This window comes from Podarcis bocagei (assembly GCF_964188305.1).
Source record: "Podarcis bocagei genome assembly, chromosome: 2".
Classification (NCBI taxonomy): Eukaryota; Metazoa; Chordata; class Lepidosauria; order Squamata; family Lacertidae; genus Podarcis; species Podarcis bocagei.
The window spans coordinates 5,285,795-5,303,159 of NC_138126.1; the positions used below are offsets into that span (position 1 = coordinate 5,285,795).

Sequence of the window (17,365 nt, forward strand, 5' to 3'; positions counted from 1 at the left end):
GCAGACAGAAAAGAAATATACATGCTCTCTCTGTGAAAGCAGAGAGCAACTGAACAGCAAAGGAACAGGAAACCAGTAAACATGACATCCGTCTCCCATCTTCTGTGAGACTTCCAACAGTATGAAATCTCTGGGATGCAAAACAGAGTCTTGTTACTCCAAGCACTGCACAGTGGCAACAAACAGAAACTAACATGGACAAGGTGTGTGTGGGGGGGTGACTTTTCCCCTCCATCTCTCCATCAGAGATGAAACTGGTCTGCCAAAGAATGCATTCCCTAGTCCTCATCTTTAGACTATTCCCTGACATGTTGGGATCATTTGGGTTGCCCTTTTTGATGCCGTCAATCATGGTATCCTCCTGAACTGACTTGGTGAGATGGGTGTCAGAGGCACCATATTACAGTGGTTGTGTTCATATCTTCAATGTCACGTCCAGAAAGTAGCGCTCGATGACTGCTCCTCACCCCCACCCCGGCATTTGTGCTATGGGGTGCTGGAAGATACTGTTCTCTCCCCAGCGCTATTTAAGATCTATAGTCTATATAAAATCTATATGAAGTCATGGGGTGCGGTCCTGAGGAGTTTTGGAGGAAGGGGCCACCAGTATGCCGATAACACACAGCTCTAGGGACATGGGTGGCACTGTGACCTACTGAGCTTCTTGGGCTTGCTGGTTGGAAGGTTGGTGGTTTGAATCCATGTGACAGTAGCCAGCTCCCATTGCTTTGTCCCAGCTCCTGCCAATCTAGCAGTTTGATGTTTTTTTTGTTTTTTTATGTGATTAAAATAAATAAATAAACATACAACAAAAAACAATACAAGATTCAAATGCCAAAATTACACTGAATCTCCTGACTTCTCCCCATCCCTTCTATGGGTCCTAGTGGTAATATTTACACCTGCAAATCAAAACTGTCCAAATTTTGTCTTTCCAAATTGCCTGTACTTTCCATTAATTTACAAGTGTGGTTAAAATCCTGCTAATGTTTTAACCTGCTTACAATGGTCTTGCTTTCTGAGCTTCCCAGTTAATTTTGCCATTTCAGCATTGTCCATCAACTTGGTTTGCCATTCTTCTCTGCTCAGAGTTGTTTCTTCCTTCCATCTCTGGGCTAGTAGCATCCGTGCAGCTGTTGTTGCATACATAAACAATCTTTTCTGGTCCTTTGGTATGTCGGTACTTGTAATTCCTAATAAGAAGGCTGCTGGTTTTTTAAACAGAAGTTATTTTAAACATTTTTTTCCAATTCATTATATATCATCTCCTAGAAATTGTTAAGCTACTTTACACATCCACCACATATGATAAAGGTACCTTCTTTTTCTTTACATGTCTAGCAGATATTTGAGCTCGTTCTATACATTATTGCTAATTTAACAGGGGTCAAATACCACCAGTACATCATTTTCATATAATGTTATGTCAGTGAACAACGAGCCATAAATTTCAAATCTGTTTTCCATAACCTCTCCCAATCTGCCATTTGTATATTGTGTCCCAAGCTCTGGCTTCCATCATTGTGCCAGGCTTAGGTGCAGGCATTCCGAAGGGGGTGGGCCCTACCAGCCGATAGGCATTGCTTGGCCCCGCTCCCTGGGGGGATAACTTGGGGCCTGCCCAGGCCTCCTTCCCACTTTGTCGTTGGATCTCCCACCCTCCACCCCCTTTTTCATATGTCTTATTTTCATACTAAGACCTTCCTATGAACACTGTCAGCAGCCATATTTGGGGCCTGGTGTCAGAACTCCGCACGACCGAGCTACTCCTCCTCGGACATTCTCCGTCATCTCCTCTGTCCACCACTCCTTGGTTAAGGGTATCCTGTTAAAGGGATCTGTGAGGAGTTGCTTCTATCCGGATGCCCAGGCAGGGACTAGGGCCATAGCACTCCTCCAACAGGGACCCCTTGGTGGTTACCCCTACTTGATGTAAGTCATGGGGGGCAGGTGTGGATTACCCTTAGATGCACCCCCAGCAGATGGACTGGGGTGGAATAAATGGCTATACGCAATGTCGATGCCAAACCATTCACATCTGTAAACAATAGAGTTGTGGCTCAGATGGACCCAATGTTATGCTCTTGTCTTGTCTGGTTTTTCATCACTTAGGGAGTGACAGGAACACAGGAGCTTGACACACAATGTGTAGGCTCTTTGGATGATTCCCACTTCTAAAGGAGCAAGTGCATAGTTTGGGGGTACTCTTGGATACACCTTTGTCACTAGAGACCCATGTGTCCTCTATGGGTGTTTGTGAACAGGAATAGCCTGACCACTGGAGCATTGGAAAACGTGGAGCTGGACTACTGCAATGCACTCTTTCTGGGGCTGCCCTTGGGTCTGGTGCAGAATCTCTAGTTGGTGCCAAATGATGTGGCCAGATTGTCCTTGTGAGATTTTGGTCAAGAACATCTGGCACCACACACCCCCATTTGGAGGAACTATCCACTTAAACCTATTTTCTGTTTCCTGCAACTTCCATTCCTGATCCACCAGAGGACCTCTTCTCTTATTCCACGACTACTAAGCATACCCAGGAGGACCTTGTTGGAAGCTTTTTGGGAAGTCCAAGTGTTGTTTGTCTGTTTCTTTATTAAATTTCTACACCGCCCTTCACCCGATGATCTCAGCGTGGTTCACAGCATAAAAATACAGGATAAGACCAAAAAGTATAGAATAAAAACAAAAACAAAAACAAAACAAGAAACCTACAAAAAAACCTGCTGAATCGCCTCTGTCTTTATGTGAAATTTCAGTTCCCTTGTTCACCTCTCAAATTCATCAGAATAGCCCTATCCTGTGTTAGCATCACGGGAGGTGGGGGGGCGGGCGGGGGATTCTGCCAGGGCTCATGTAGAATAGTTCAGGTAACTTCTAACTCTTAATCTTGGTATTTTCCACCAATCTTTGGCATTTGCATCTCACAGTTTGGAGGCAGATCTTGGAGTTTTCGCAAACATGTTGTTCTTCAGCCCTGCAGTTGCAGGTGGAGCTCCATAAAGTCTTTAGGAACTTGCAGAGGTGGTCCTACTTCTCCATATAATTATCAAAATGATAGTGTGTGTTGTTTTTTTGCTTCCAAAGATCACATCTGAGTCCACTAAACGTGATGTTATGGATCTGAGGCAGAAAGGTCTGTCAGATATATGCCTCCTGAGCCACCCAAAACTTGGGGGGGCTGAGATTTAGGACAGATGATAACTGCGCCAGAATGAGGTTGGCTTGACTTCTCTCCACTTCAGATGTGATCCCTCTGCAGGGCTCCGTTAGTGAGAAGAAAGTTACTGCATCTTGCAAGGACCACAACAAAAGACTTCTAATTCTTTGTAAGGGAGGTGCTCGTTCCTGGGAGGAAGAAGATGGTCCTCATTCTACTGCTTCTGCTGCCTTATGGGGACTGTGGGAAACTGAAGACAAAATGCCTCTTGTCTTTGGAAAGGGATGAGATAGATTCACCTAATTATTACAGGCCAGGAGACCACCTCATCAGTGGGGTCCTCTCTGCCACAAACACTATGTTTCATCCTCATATCTTTAGCCAATGTCCTTCCACCAGCTTTTATTGGTAAGAACTTTTGTGGGGATGGAGTTCCTGGTGTTCCACTTGCTACCATTTCCATGAGATCCAACTCATCTCCAGTTACTTTCTGGGGCCTTTCTCATTATCTGGTACCTGCCTTTAAGAACATAAGTAGATCCCAATGGCAGATAAATTGGGGGGTGATGAGGCTCTCAGCGGCCACCAGTCACAATGGCTATGTTCTCCATTCACTGTCACAGGCACTATGCCTCTGGGTACCAGTAACTGAGAATCTCAAGTAGGGGAAGAGTTCTTCTGCTTCTCAGTTTTGCATGTGCATCTGGTTGGCTGACTTGAGGATGCTGGAACAACAGATGAGCCTCTGGGCGGATTCTGCAGGATTTTCCTGGAAAATGATGGTAGGAGAAGGGTCTCTTTTTGCCTTAGGTTTAATATACAAGGGGGAATTAGCTACTTTCTCAAAGCGGAATTATGCTAGTGCTTTCTGGATCTTTTAATCACTGTCTTAGATTAATAATAATAATAATAATAATAATAATAATAATAATAATAATAATAATAATAATAATAATTTTATACCCCACCCATCTGGCTGGGTTTACCAGCCACTCTGGGCAGCTTCCAACAAAATAATAAAATACAGTGGTCTGTTAAACATTAAAAGTTTCCCTAAACAGGGCTGCCTTCACATGTATTCTAAAAAAATGGTAGTTGTTCTTCTCTTTGATATCTGGTCGGAGGGTGTTCCACAGGGCAGGTGCCACTACCAAGAAGGCCCTCTACCTGGTTCCCTGTAACTTGGGTTCTTGGAGTGAGGGAACTGCCAGAAGGCCCTCGGCACTGGACCTCAGTGTCTGGGCAGAACGATGGGGGTGGAGACGCTCTTTCAGGTATACTGGACCAAGGCCGTTTAGGGCTTTAAACGTCAGCACCAACACTTTGAATTGAGCTTGGAAACGTACTGGGAGCCAATGTAGATCTTTCAAGACTGGTGTTATGTGGTCTCGGCGGCCGCTCCCAGTCACCAGTCTAGCTGCCGCATTCTGGATTAGTTGTAGTTTCCGGGTCACCTTCAAAGATAGCCCCACATAGAGCGCATTGCAAACGAGAGATAACTAGAGCATGCACCACTCTGGCAAGACAGTCTGCTGGCAGGTAGGGTCTCAGCCTCCGTACCAGAGGGAGCTGGTAAACAGGTGCCCTGGACACAGAATTGACATGCACCTCCATGGACAGCTGTGAGTCCAAAATGACTCCCAGGCTGCGCACCTGGTCCTTCAGGGACACAGTTGCCCCATTCAGGACCAGGGAGTCCTCCACGCCTGCCTGCCTCATGTCCCCGCAAAACAGTACTTCTGTCTTGTCAGGATTCAGCCTCAATCTGTTAGCCACCATCCATCCTCCATCCGCCTCCAGACACTCACACAGGACCTTCACTGGTTCTGATTTGAAAGAGAGGTAGAGCTGAATATTAGCGGTAGAACAGAAATATTACTTGGACAGTGCTGGCATGTATATAATTTCTCCCCCCAGGAAAGGACCCACAAAGTACTGGCAGCTCCTCTCCTTCTTGTATGCCATTCAAGCGATCAACCAGAATCAAAAGCTGTTAGCCAACATCACCCTGGGCTACAGCATCCATGAGAACTTTTTTGATGGAAGGGTGACCTATGATGCTTTGCTAGACATGCTGTCAATTGGGCAGCTGAACTTTCCAAACTACAGCTGTGGTAAACAGACTAACTTACTGGCTGTTCTCGAAGGGTCCGACTCTCAAAACTCCATCCAGATTTCAAACGTGTTGGGCATCTATAAAATCCCACAGGTAGGAATGGAGAGAGGTATAATAGCATTATGATATCAGCTGTTTTATTTTCAACTACCCTCCGGTTGATCCCTAGCATCAAATTTGCCTTCTTTATGGCTGCCACAACCTTCAAGGAAATCACTGTTCCCACCAAAGGGTCCTTGCAATAGACCTTCCTCCTTCCTAAGATCTTCCCAATCTCATGTTGGGCTTAGAAATATTTAGGCTTTGAACTGAAATCAAACAAGATCCAAATCTTCCGTTCTCTTCCCAGGTCACTTATGCTTTTGTCTCTCATGTTCTGAATGATAAGAGGCATTTCACTTTTTTCTACCGGATGGTCCCCAAAGAAGAAGCCCTGTACCCAGGGATTGTCAAGCTGCTCCAGCACTTCCGATGGACGTTGATTGGCCTCCTTGCACCAGACAGCGACAATGGAGAGAGGTTCCTGAAGAGCTTGACACCCGTGCTCATCAAGAGCGGTGTCTGTGTTGTCATCTCACTAAGCATCCAAGGACTGAATACAAATGGAGTATACATTCCTCGTCTTCCATTCCGCAAGTGGAGGCAAGTGCATGTATTTGTTTACTATGGAGAAATGACTTTTTTCTTAGATGGACTACTCATTGTACAATATATTTTTGACAAAGTGATGAAATCCATTGTTGGGAAAATTTTCATCACAACAGTTTTGTGGGATGTTGCCCTGGAGCTGATGTATAATTACATATCTTTCCAACACATCCATGGTATATTTTCCTTCTTCACTGAGACAAGTAAAGGGGCAAAATACGATGATTTTCCACCCTTTTTCTTTGGTATTAAGAAGTTTTGGGAGGATGCTTTTAATTGTTCCTATTCAAAGCATGCATTCTCAGTGAAAGGCCGGACAAGATGCAGAGAGAGAGGGAAACTGGAGAGGCTTCCCCAATATGATCTGGAAAGAATCCTCTCTCTAGACAGCTACAGGATCTACAACACTCTGCAAGCCGTGGCTCGTGCCTTAAATGCTGCATATTCATCTAGATCTAAGCAGAGGGGAACTGAGAGAATGGGACTTCAAAGGCTACAGCCATGGCAGGTATTTTCTTTCCCTTCATAGACATCACATCTGAGCATGACAATCAACTGTAGTGTTGCAGATATTAAATATTGTGCAGTTTGAAATGATTGGAAGCATAAGAACTGGAAGCATTCATTTCCTTTTGGAAATGAATTATTGCCCAGGCGCATAGAAATATTATTCACTCTTTACTCACAGAACTCATTCTAACAGAATGAGAACATCATTCTGTCCAGCACAGGCTCGGGATCTCCCTCTCTCTCCCCCTCTCTCTCTCCTGCCTTTCAGTCTCCAGGCTGTTTGCTTTACCTTCTGGAGAGCTTCCTTTACATATTGCCTCTATTGAGTTTTGGATTCAAAGACAAAAAGGCAACTCCCTTCAAAAAGGAGATATTGCAATCCAATACCTTCATCACATGATCTATGGTTACAACACTCACATGTTAGCTAGCAGAGAAGAGCAACCAGTTAGTTAATCTTAATCTCAGTAAGAGCCCAGAGCCCTTTAGAAAAAAAACTACTATGGAAAAAACCCAAAGTTTGCAAAACACATTACCCATTTTCCATTTTAAACCTTCCTTAATACATATACTTTTTTCAATTCTGTTTACTATTCTTATTCTTGTCTCATTGCACAGCTCCCTGCGCAATAGCTCTCATCATGTGCCCAATTCTCCTTTCCCCGCAAGTTGGAATTATTTTTGGCAGGGGAGATGATATTGATCAGGCTGACTCTAATCTCTATTCCTTTCACACCCGCTTGACTCTGCTCTGACACTCTGCTCCCTCCACCAAGCTCCTGCATTTCCCTGCTGAAGCCCATATAGGAGATTTCATTCAGGTTGCCTTGAAAGGAAAAACGAACCTAATTCACTCTTTCTGAAAGAATCCAAGGGGGCAGCATCCTTCAAAAACATGCCTTCTAGGAGAAAATCACACAGAAATGCTAAAGAATTATGATGAGGGTTTTTTATTATTTAAAAAATGCTTCAGAAATGCGGAGAACTGAATTTAAGATTGGGGGGTGTGTGAGAGAGAAAACAGTATGAACCAAAAGTGACAAGATCCCTCCATGACTATTTGAGTCTGCAACAAGCCCTAAGCAAAGGGGAAGTGGATTGTCAGTATGTATCAAGGGAATTGGGGTTGCTTGTGTGTAAACCTCCAGCTGTTGCAACTGCTTGGGGGTGGTTGCGTCTTTCCCCGGCTGAGCAGCTGCTGCTCAGTCGCTGGTAGAATCCGTCAGTGGGTGTTTCCTAAATTTCCTCCAGCATAAGAATTCCTTAACGGACAGCCTTCGCCTCGCCTCTCTGCGCGGAAGCCTTCTGTGCAGAGTGGGCGTCCCGAGTGGTGGTCCTCCACCCTCCCCACTGACTTCACTGGAAGAGTCTCGGAGCCTCCCCTCCGAACTGCTCTCTGCCTCTCCCTTCTTCCTGGTGTCACCTGGACTTCTTTCCCCAGAGGACGTTCTCTCTCTTCCCTTACTAGTCCCCTCTCCTGCAGAATCTGGGAGCCTCGCCTCTCCACTCTGCTCCGATGTCAGTTCCCTGACAGTATGCTTCCATTATTATTATTATTATTATTATTATTATTATTATTATTATTATTATTATATAATTTTTATTAAATTTTCAATTGAACAAATCCAAATAAACATTTTACAAACTCTAAAATATCCGATAACTTCCCTTCTTCTCTTTCCATGGTTCATTTTACATCTTATACACCCCTGTATATTTTGCTATAACCATTCAAATCAGTTTTCTACTTTTACATCCATCAAACATTATTTACGTGGTTGAATTTATCTTAATGCTGCCACCGTTTTCAGCTGTATACAGTTATTTTCCCTATACTCAATAAATGCTTTCCACTCTTCTTTCAATGTATCTTCTTCTTGCTCTCTTATTCTGTATGTTAAATCTGGAAGTTCTGCATATTCTGTCCACTTAAGTTGCCAATCCTCTTTAGCTGGGACCTCGCTGACTTTCCATTTCTGGGCTAGCAAAACAGGGGCCTATGCTTCCCTTTATTCTAAATGCTCTCATCTTTGCTTCTGTTCCAGCTCCACCCTTTCCTAGGAAACACCCAGTTCTACAATTCTTCCATGGACAGAGTGTATTTGGATGAGAACGGGGAGCTGGCAGCCGACTTGGACATTGTGAACTGGGTGGTGTTCCCCAATAAATCCGTCCTCAGAGTGAAGTTTGGGAGTATCGACAGACAGGGATCCCCAGACCTGAAGTGCTCCATCGACCAGGAGGCCATTGTGTGGCCCAAGTGGCTCAATCAGGTGACGGGGAGTGGGAATGATGCCTGTCATTTTGCTCTCTTTTCTATGAGCTCTAATAAGTGCTCCCTGTTCTTTGGGCTGCTGCCCTCACTTGCCTGTCAACTCCAGCACTGGGCTGTTGTTCCAGATAGTTCCTACAGCTCCTCTGCTCAGCTGGGTGCCAAAGGAGGCTTCTTGCTAAACTGTGTGCATGGGGAAGGGGGGGAGTTCCTTGCTTTTCTCTTGTTGCATGTATTTTATCGGTAGTGAATAGCTCATGACCCATATACAGAACTTTATTTAATGGAGGTCCTTTGTTTTTTTCTGAATTTAATCATGAATAATTCATGTAATGGACAGTGATGGGAAATGCTTAGATTCAGCAGATAACAACATACTATGTCTCAAAGAACAATTCTCATTGACGCTCTTCGTCTTTGTGCCTAGACCATTCCTACTTCCAGGTGTGTGGAAAGCTGTCGCCCTGGATCCGTCAAGGTGATTCAGGAAGGGAAGCCTCTTTGCTGTTATGAATGTCTTCCCTGTGCAGAAGGGACCATCTCCACTCAGGAAGGTGGGTGACTCCAAGGAAAAGGCTGGCCTTGGGGAAGAGAGAAGCGTTCAGTCAGGAATCTCTCAAAACCATTTCTGGGCAGGACAAGGCTGGTATGCTTCATGTGTGGGAGTGAACTGGGTGATTCAAATTCTCATCATCATCAATCCCTTTTTATGATTATAGTTTATGATATTGTTCTAAAATGTATCATCATCATGATCAACATCATATATATATAAATATGATCAAATGTGAAGGAGGGATGTCTAAACCACAAAGCCTCTTGGTCTTGCTGATCGGAAGGGCAGCAGTTTGAAACTACACGGCGGGCTGAGGTCCCATTTCTCTCTGAGCTTCTTCCATCCTAGCAGTTCGAAAGCACACCAGTGCAAGTAGATGGATAGGTGTCACTGCAGTGGGAAGGTAAATGGTGTTTCTGTGCACTCTGGCATTCGTCATGGTGTCCCTTTGCACCAGAAGCGGTGTAGTCATGCTGGCCACATGACCCAGAAAGCTGTCTGTGGACAAACACCAGGTCCCTTGGCCTGAAGCAAGATGAACGCTGCACCCCATAGTTGTCTTTGACTAGACTTAACTGTCCCTGGGTCCTTAAGGAGGGACATTGTTGTGGAACTAGGATAGATATTAGACTTCTGCACAGACCCCTGATCCTCCTTTTGGCCCTGGTATAGGGGGCTCCAAGCAGCCCAACCTGCCAGAGGCCAAGCTGGGGATCTCCAGCCCTGGAATCTGTCCCAAATTTCTTCGGGGTAGAGCTAATGTTTAGAAAAACCTAATTAAATACCTGTTGTGATCTGTGGCTGTCCCAGACTGACTTGGTCTACAACTGAATCTCTCCCAAGAGGCTAGATACTGCTCAGGGCTTGGCCGAATCCAGAGTAGTAGACATTACTCTTTCTCTCTCTCTCTTTTGCAGATGCAGACCATTGCAAAAAATGCCCAGAAAATCAGCATCCAAACATGAACCGAGATCAATGTGTGTTCAAGCATATCACCTTCCTAGCCTACGAAGAATCTCTGGGGGTTGTCCTACTTTCCCTTGCCCTACTGGGGTCCTTAGCCACAAGCTTTGACTTAGGAATCTTCATTAAATACAATGAAACTCCCATAGTCAAAGCCAACAACCGGGACCTCTCCTACATCCTCCTCGTCTCCCTCCTGCTTTCCTTTTTGTCCTCCTTCCTGTTCATTGGGAGGCCAAGGAAAGGGACTTGCCTTCTCCAACAAACAGCCTTCAGCATCATCTTCTCTGTTGCTGTTTCTTCTGTCTTGGCAAAAACCATCACTGTGGTTCTGGCCTTCCTGGCCACCAAGCCAGGGAACAAGGTGAGGAGATGGCTGGGGAAGAGTCTGGCCAACTCCATTGTCATTTCCTGTTCCTGTGTCCAAGTTGTCATCTGCATGATCTGGCTGGGGATATCGCCACCATTCCCAGACTCTGACATGCACTCCCAGCCTGGGGAGATCATCCTGCAATGCAACGAAGGGTCTGTGGCCATGTTTTATTGTGCCCTTGGCTACATGGGCTTCTTGGCGGCCATCTGCTTCACGGTGGCTTTCCTGGCCAGGAAGCTGCCTGGGGCCTTCAATGAAGCCAAGCTGATCACCTTCAGCATGCTGGTCTTCTGCAGTGTTTGGGTGTCCTTTGTTCCCACCTACCTGAGCACCAAAGGGAAATACATGGTAGCCGTGCAGGTCTTCTCCATCTTGGCCTCCAGTGCTGGGCTTCTGGGCTGCATCTTCCTCCCCAAGTGCTACATTATTGTGCTGAGACCTGATCTGAATGCAAAGGAGCACCTGACAGCAAAAACTAAAGATAGCATCTGATTCTTAAAATATTATTTTTCAAGAAGGTAGGGAAGTGAGATTCTTGGAAAATGATGTTTCAGTTTAAAAAATCATTACCCTCATTTGATCATGTAGAACCAACCAACTTAATGGAAGTAGTTATGAAATTTGGATTTGGTTGAAAATTTGTTAATACTTTGGAAGATATAGATCACATAGATCACGGAGAATTCACATTACCAAAATTTTGTAATTATTCTTGGAACGGAACAAGGATGTCCACTGTTACTCCTGTTATTTTTCTTAATTTTAGGGAAATATCCATCCAATTATACAATGCCCTTTCTGGCATAGGAGTAAGTATAAATGAAAATAACAAATGTAGGCCTCTATGCAGACTAAACATACCCAATGTTAGGGTGCTATCAATGGTTCCTGGCTGATTGCCCAGGAAATTATAAAGACAAGGAAAAGTTTCTTACAGTCCTTTCCCCTCCCCTCCCCAAGCTTACAGAGAGAGGTCATAGAACTCAGCCTCTTGGATAATGGTGTTGTCCTGAGTGAATCTCCACCCCCAGTCTCTCCCACTTCCTCACTCGTCATCATCATCACCTCCTCTGCAAGTGCTGCTAAGTACTCTCTGTCTTTGAGCTCCTTGCTCTCCCACTTTCAAGGCTCGCTGGGTTCTGGGAGATGGTGGGCCTAGAATGGTTTCAGCCAGGTGTTGCTCTGGCTCTCCCATGATTTCCCCCTCATCTGCCTCTGAGCTGTGACTTCCCTCAAACCCCTGTTGTAAATCTATACTGTCTTCTTCCTCTTCCTCCTCCCTGGGAGGGTCAGGATGGAGAGGTGGTCTCCCCCATTCCTCCCTGGCCCTTGTTCATCTTGGTCACTCTCCACCCTATACCTGCCAACTCATCAATATCTTCCTTAATTTATTGTGCCCAGAACTGGACACCGTATTCCAGGTGTGGTCTGACCAAGGCGGAATAGAGTGGGACTATTACGTCCCTTGATCTGGACACTATACTTCTGTTGAAGCAGAATAAGATTTCACTTTTATAAACTTTTTAGAACTGTTTAGAACTTTTACAGCTGCCTGGAACTTCCAAAACTGTATTGGAGAATCACGGGAGGTGGGAGCCATCCGTACTCCAGACACCAAGAAGCAATCAGGGTGCGTAGTGCAATCAAAGTGGTGCGGGAACTTTATAGTCCTTGTGTTCAGGACCCTTGTGTTTCTGGGACCCATAGATGGCTGTGGGGACATGCAACAGACCACGCTTATAGAGAGTTTGCATGAAACCCACAAAAATGGTTAGCTCCACTGGGCCCTTAAGTTTAGAAAAGGGGGGAGTTTCATGGAGCCCGTGGAAGATTGGGGAAAATCAAAACCCATTCCTCCTGATCAGAATTGATGAGTTGATGACCACTGTAAGCAGATGAAAACATTAGCAGGATTGCAATAACACTTGTAATGTAGCAATTGCTATGGAGAAAATGGAGTGATGTAAAATATCGACTATTGAATAGTACGCAGTTGAAAACCTTTGGAGGGGAAGGTGAGAAGTCCAAAGATTTGGAGAGATCTTTATATATAGATATGTATGGCTGTATTATTATAATCTTATACTTGTAAAATCAAATAAAAACTATTAAAAGAAAAGAATTGATGAGTTGGTTGTGTTGAGTGCTCACAGCCCATCCCAAGCAAAACGTTCAGGTTCATTGGGCCCTTAAACCAAAATGGGGGCTGAAGGGGCCACATAGGGCAGGGGGACTTGAAACCCATTCCTTGTGACCAAGAACAAGAGGAAATTCACATAGGGGGTTCAAGGAACCCACCCTGAAAACAATATTTGGTTCATCCCTCTCTTAAACCAAAATAGGCTTTCAGGGGCCATCTGGAAGGTTGGGGCGCTCTAACACATCCCTTGGTATTGCAGGGGGATGAGATGGTTGTGCACAACCTGCCACCCTCAAAAATATGTTTGTGGCGACATTTAAAAATAGCCCGTTTGTGGTGTCCTAAAAGCACGAGGGAAAGAAGGAAGAGCACAGCCACTTTTTATTTGTGATGTAGGCTTTTTGCTCTATCCCTCTCACCGTCTGCAGCTGTTTAGGGAATTGACAAGACAGGGGATATTTTATGCACCAGACTTTTCAGACTCAGTACGAGAAATTATGAATCTCTGGAGAAATCCCTGGGAAAAATAAGAATATTTATGAGGCGGGGAAGCATCGCCCTGGTAACCTTCTGGAGTCTCTCTGTGGCTTGAGGAGCAGATGCAGAGCTGGAGAAAACATGTTTGCAAGAACACAGAGAAGCAGCTGCCCTGTTTTGACATGGGCCAGCATAGGGTGGAAAGGTCAGCTTGGACTTTAAATAGCAATGCACCTTTGTTGGGGTCAGGACCAATATAATCTTTTAGAATGTATGCAAATATATACACGCTCTACATAGAGTACCTACATCTGGACATTGTGAACTCATGAAACCCATTCCCTTTACAAGAAGATTCTTATTCTTATTATTTTTTATTTATTGAGTTTATATACTGTTGTATACATAGAGGTTTCAGGGGAGTTCACAGAAAAGATCACAACATATATAACCAGAATAAAAACAACAACCGAATAACACCCACCCTCCGAAAAGAGTCACATTTTTAAAGGGTATAGGATGTCAATCAGGTCAACCAAAGGCCTGGTTAAAGAGGAAGGTTTTTTCCCGGTGCCTAAAGGTGTATAATGAAGGCGCCAGGCAAACTTCCCTGGGAAGAGCATTCCACAGACAGGGAGCCACTGCAGAGAAGGCCCCGTTCTCGTGTTGCTGCCCTACGGACCTCTCAAGGAGGAGGCACACGAAAGAGGGCCTCAGAAGATGATCTCAGGGTCCGGGTAGGTTTATATGGGAAGAGGCAGTCCTTGAGGTATTGCAGTCCTGAGATCACGCTGACATGCTTGGATCTCCACATCCCCAAGGCCGTTTTCCCCCTTACCAGACACATTCTCCACTAAGTGAATCTTCCGCACCATCTGAATTATCACAAAAGCTTTGTCTCCTTGTGCATTCTCTGAGGTTTACAAAGAACTCCAACCATTTGCAGTCATCCCCACCAAACAGAACTTTATTTTTCCAATACAACACAACTTTAATACAGGCAACTTGCCATTTGCATGGGGGTTGCGTTCTGGGTCATCGCACAGCAGCAGACACGCAAAAGCCCATTTTGCCCCCCCCCCCGTCTTCTGGGGCCGAAAATGATGTATGGGTTGCACACACACGTCAATCTGTTGCTCGCACGAGGCTTCCCACCTGCATAAGAAAAAATCCTTACTAAAATACCGAATTTCATAATATAAGTTATGACCTGCTTATCTCCCATACAGCCGTAACATATAATGCATCTCTAACAGCAACAGCTTGGAAGCAACCGTTCCTGAGCCTTGTTTCCAGACCCTTCATCATCTTGGTCGCTCTCCTCTGCGCATACAATCTTCTTCAATTGTGGTGCCCAGAACTGGACACAGTATTCCATGTGTCTGCTGACCGAGGCTAAATAGAGCAGTACTATTCAGCCTTGGTCAGACCACACCTAGAATATTGTATCTCTAAGAGCAACAGCTTGGAAGGAGAAGGAGAGGGGGAATCAATGATGAAGTATTTGAATTACCGTATTTTTTGCACCATAACACTCACTTTTTTCCTCCTAGAAAGTAAGGGGAAATGTCTGTGCATGTTATGGAGGGAATGCCTATGGATGGCGGGGGGATCTGCTGCAGTCGTGAGCAGAGGATCCATGGTTCCCCTTCCTTCCCTCCTTCGTGGCTCGCTTTGAAACAGCAGAGCGGGAGAAGAGCCGCTGAGTGGGGAGGAGAGAGGGACCAAGAGTCTGCTTGCTTTAAAGGAGCAAAGCGGGAGAGGAGAGGAGCTGCTTACACGAGTGTAAGCGGCTCCTGTCCGGTTGGTTCCTTTAAAGCAAGCAGGCTCTCTGTCCCTCTCTCCTCACTCAGCGGCTCTTCTCCCGCTTTGCTGTCCATGGCTACATCTTGCACCAAAAAAACACGCACCCACTGTTGCCTGGGGCCGCAGTGGTGCAAAAATGTGGTTACAAAGCATGGATCCTCAGGATTTTTGTATTGGGCTACTCCAAACTCACTGTCAGATCACATGTCTGTGGCCACAGCATGAACCACAAAAATCATACATCCACTGTTTTGTTTAGAATTTTTTTTTCTTGTTTTCCTCCCCTGAAAACTACGTGCGTGTTATGGTCGGGTGCGTGTTATAGAGCGAAAAATACAGTATATCTTTAAATATTCCCTCATTGCGAGAAGTGAGGTTACAGGGAACCAGGCAGAGGGCCTTCTCGGTAGTGGTGCCTGCCCTGTGGAATGCCCTCCCTTCAGACGTGAAGGAAATAAGTAGCTATCTTATCTTTAAAAGATATCTGAAGGCAGCCCTGTTTAGGGAAGCTTTTAATATTTAATGCTGTATTGTTTTTAACACTCGATTGGTTTCTGGAGGAAACATCGGCATTAGATCCATTTCAGTCCGGTTTCCGTCCTGGTTGCCCTAACAGACGGCTCTGGTTGCCCTAACAGATGATCTCCGTAGACAACTGGATCGAGGCGGGTCAGGACTGCTGATCCTTTTAGATTTGTCTGCAGCCTTTGACATGGTCGATCATGATCTTCTGGACCACCACCTCACAGACGTGGGGATACAGGGCATAGCCCGTAACTGGTTGTGCTCTTTTATCTCTGGTCGGGGACAGAGGGTGGCACTAGGGAGGGAAATGTTGTCGCGCCACTCCTTGGTGTGTGGAGTGCCGCAGGGCGCAATTCTCTCCCCGATGCTTTTTAACATCTTTATGCGCCCCCTTGCCCAGATTATCCGGAGCTTTGAGCTGGGTTGTCACCAATATGCTGATGACACTCAGCTCTATCTGCTGATGGATGGCCACACCGACTCAGCCCCGGACACACTGACCAGATGCTTGGAAGCTGTGGCTGGATGGTTTTGTGGGAGCCGATTGAAACTAAATCCTTCAAAGACAGAGGTCCTATGCCTAGGTCAGGATGGCATGGGGATGAGGGACCAACTCCCTTCTCTTGCGGGGGCCCAATTAGTGCCATTGCCTTCCGTTAAGAGTTTGGGTGTAATCCTTGATGCCTCCCTTTCCATGGAGGCGCAAGTTACAGCAACAGCCAAGGCGACATTTTTTCCACCTTCGCCGCATCAAGCAGTTGGTCCCTTACCTTTCCCACCCCGACCTGGCCACAGTGATCCATGCAACGGTCATCTCCAGGCTTGACTACTATAATTCACTCTACGTGGGGCTGCCCTTGAATCTGTCCCAGAAACTCCAGCGGGTACAGAATGCTGCAGCGAGGCTCCTCACAGGGTCTCTGCAATGGGAGCATATTCACCCAGTGCTTTTCAAGCTACACTGGCTCCCAGTGGAGTACAGGGTCAGATTTAAGGTGCTGCTTTTGACCTTTAAAGCCCTTTACGGCCTAGGACCCTCTTTTTTATATATTGTGTCCAGTTCTGGGCACCACAATTTATGAAAGCCTCTCCTCCTTACAGAAGGGAGGAGTTGTGAGCGGGAGCTGTTTCCCGTGTCGGCAGGGGGCGTTCAATCAGATTTCCTCTGAGCATTTCAAAAAATCCCCCACGTGGGACAAAGTCAGATCAGAGAAATCCTTTTAACTACAAAGAAACTATTTCCTACTTGAGCATGCATACGTGGTTAAGCTAAATAAACAGGAACCAAGGAGGAATGCATTTAGGAAACCCAGAGGTCATAAACCCATCGGAAAGAAAGACAGTATTTACCATCTCCTTGTGAACTCTCTTCCTGGCCCTTAAGATTTACCAGAGATTTTGGTTATAATATACAATTGGATGACTGGGAAAAAGTATGGAATGAAAATATGAAATTTACTGCATGTACTGCGTTAAAGGAGAATATTATGAAAATGGTATATAGATGGTACATTACACCGGTTAAGTTAGCAAAAATGTTTAAAACATGTAACAAGTGTTGGAAATGTAAAGAAAAAGAAGGATCGTTTTTTCATATGTGGTGGGAATGTAAGAAGGTGAAGGGTTTCTGGGAAATGATATACAATGAGTTTAAATATACATTTGTAAAGAAACCAGAAGCCTTTTTGTTAGGAATAACAAGAAGAGAGATAAACAGAAGGGACTATAAACTTTTTCAATACGCAGTAACAGCAACAAGAATATTAATGGCCCAAAAATGGAAACAAGAGGAGTTACCGACCCTTGAAGAGTGGAGAAT

General features: G+C 45.2%; 3 protein-coding genes across 3 annotated transcripts in view; 2 read left to right on the plus strand and 1 right to left on the minus strand.

The window, feature by feature from the left end:
• Nucleotides 1–17,365, minus strand: part of LOC308580643 (uncharacterized protein) — a 241,891-nt gene that overhangs the window by 19,549 nt on the left and 204,977 nt on the right. The gene's annotated exons all lie outside the window — the stretch shown is intronic.
• The window catches only part of LOC308579730 (uncharacterized protein), a gene marked incomplete at its 5' end in the record, with an annotated part of 47,567 nt that overhangs the window by 11,487 nt on the left and 18,715 nt on the right, over nt 1–17,365 (plus strand). The window lies entirely within an intron of this gene.
• On the plus strand, nt 4,771–11,766 carry LOC308580550 (vomeronasal type-2 receptor 26-like). Its single transcript, XM_081182367.1, has 4 exons — nt 4,771–6,432; nt 8,480–8,707; nt 9,134–9,260; nt 10,180–11,766. The coding sequence occupies exons 1-4, from the start codon at nt 5,689–5,691 to the stop codon at nt 11,088–11,090; spliced, it is 2,010 nt and encodes a 669-aa protein (XP_081038493.1). The 5' UTR covers nt 4,771–5,688; the 3' UTR covers nt 11,091–11,766.

Bases quoted from the DNA above. Each gene is read 5' to 3' on its own strand.
- LOC308580550 (XM_081182367.1), top strand. From the start codon at position 5,689: ATGGTCCCCAAAGAAGAAGCCCTGTACCCAGGGATTGTCAAGCTGCTC. The intron at 8,708-9,133 runs GTGACGGGGAGT...CTTTGTGCCTAG, and splicing joins GGCCCAAGTGGCTCAATCAG to ACCATTCCTACTTCCAGGTG. The intron at 9,261-10,179 runs GTGGGTGACTCC...TCTCTTTTGCAG, and splicing joins GACCATCTCCACTCAGGAAG to ATGCAGACCATTGCAAAAAA.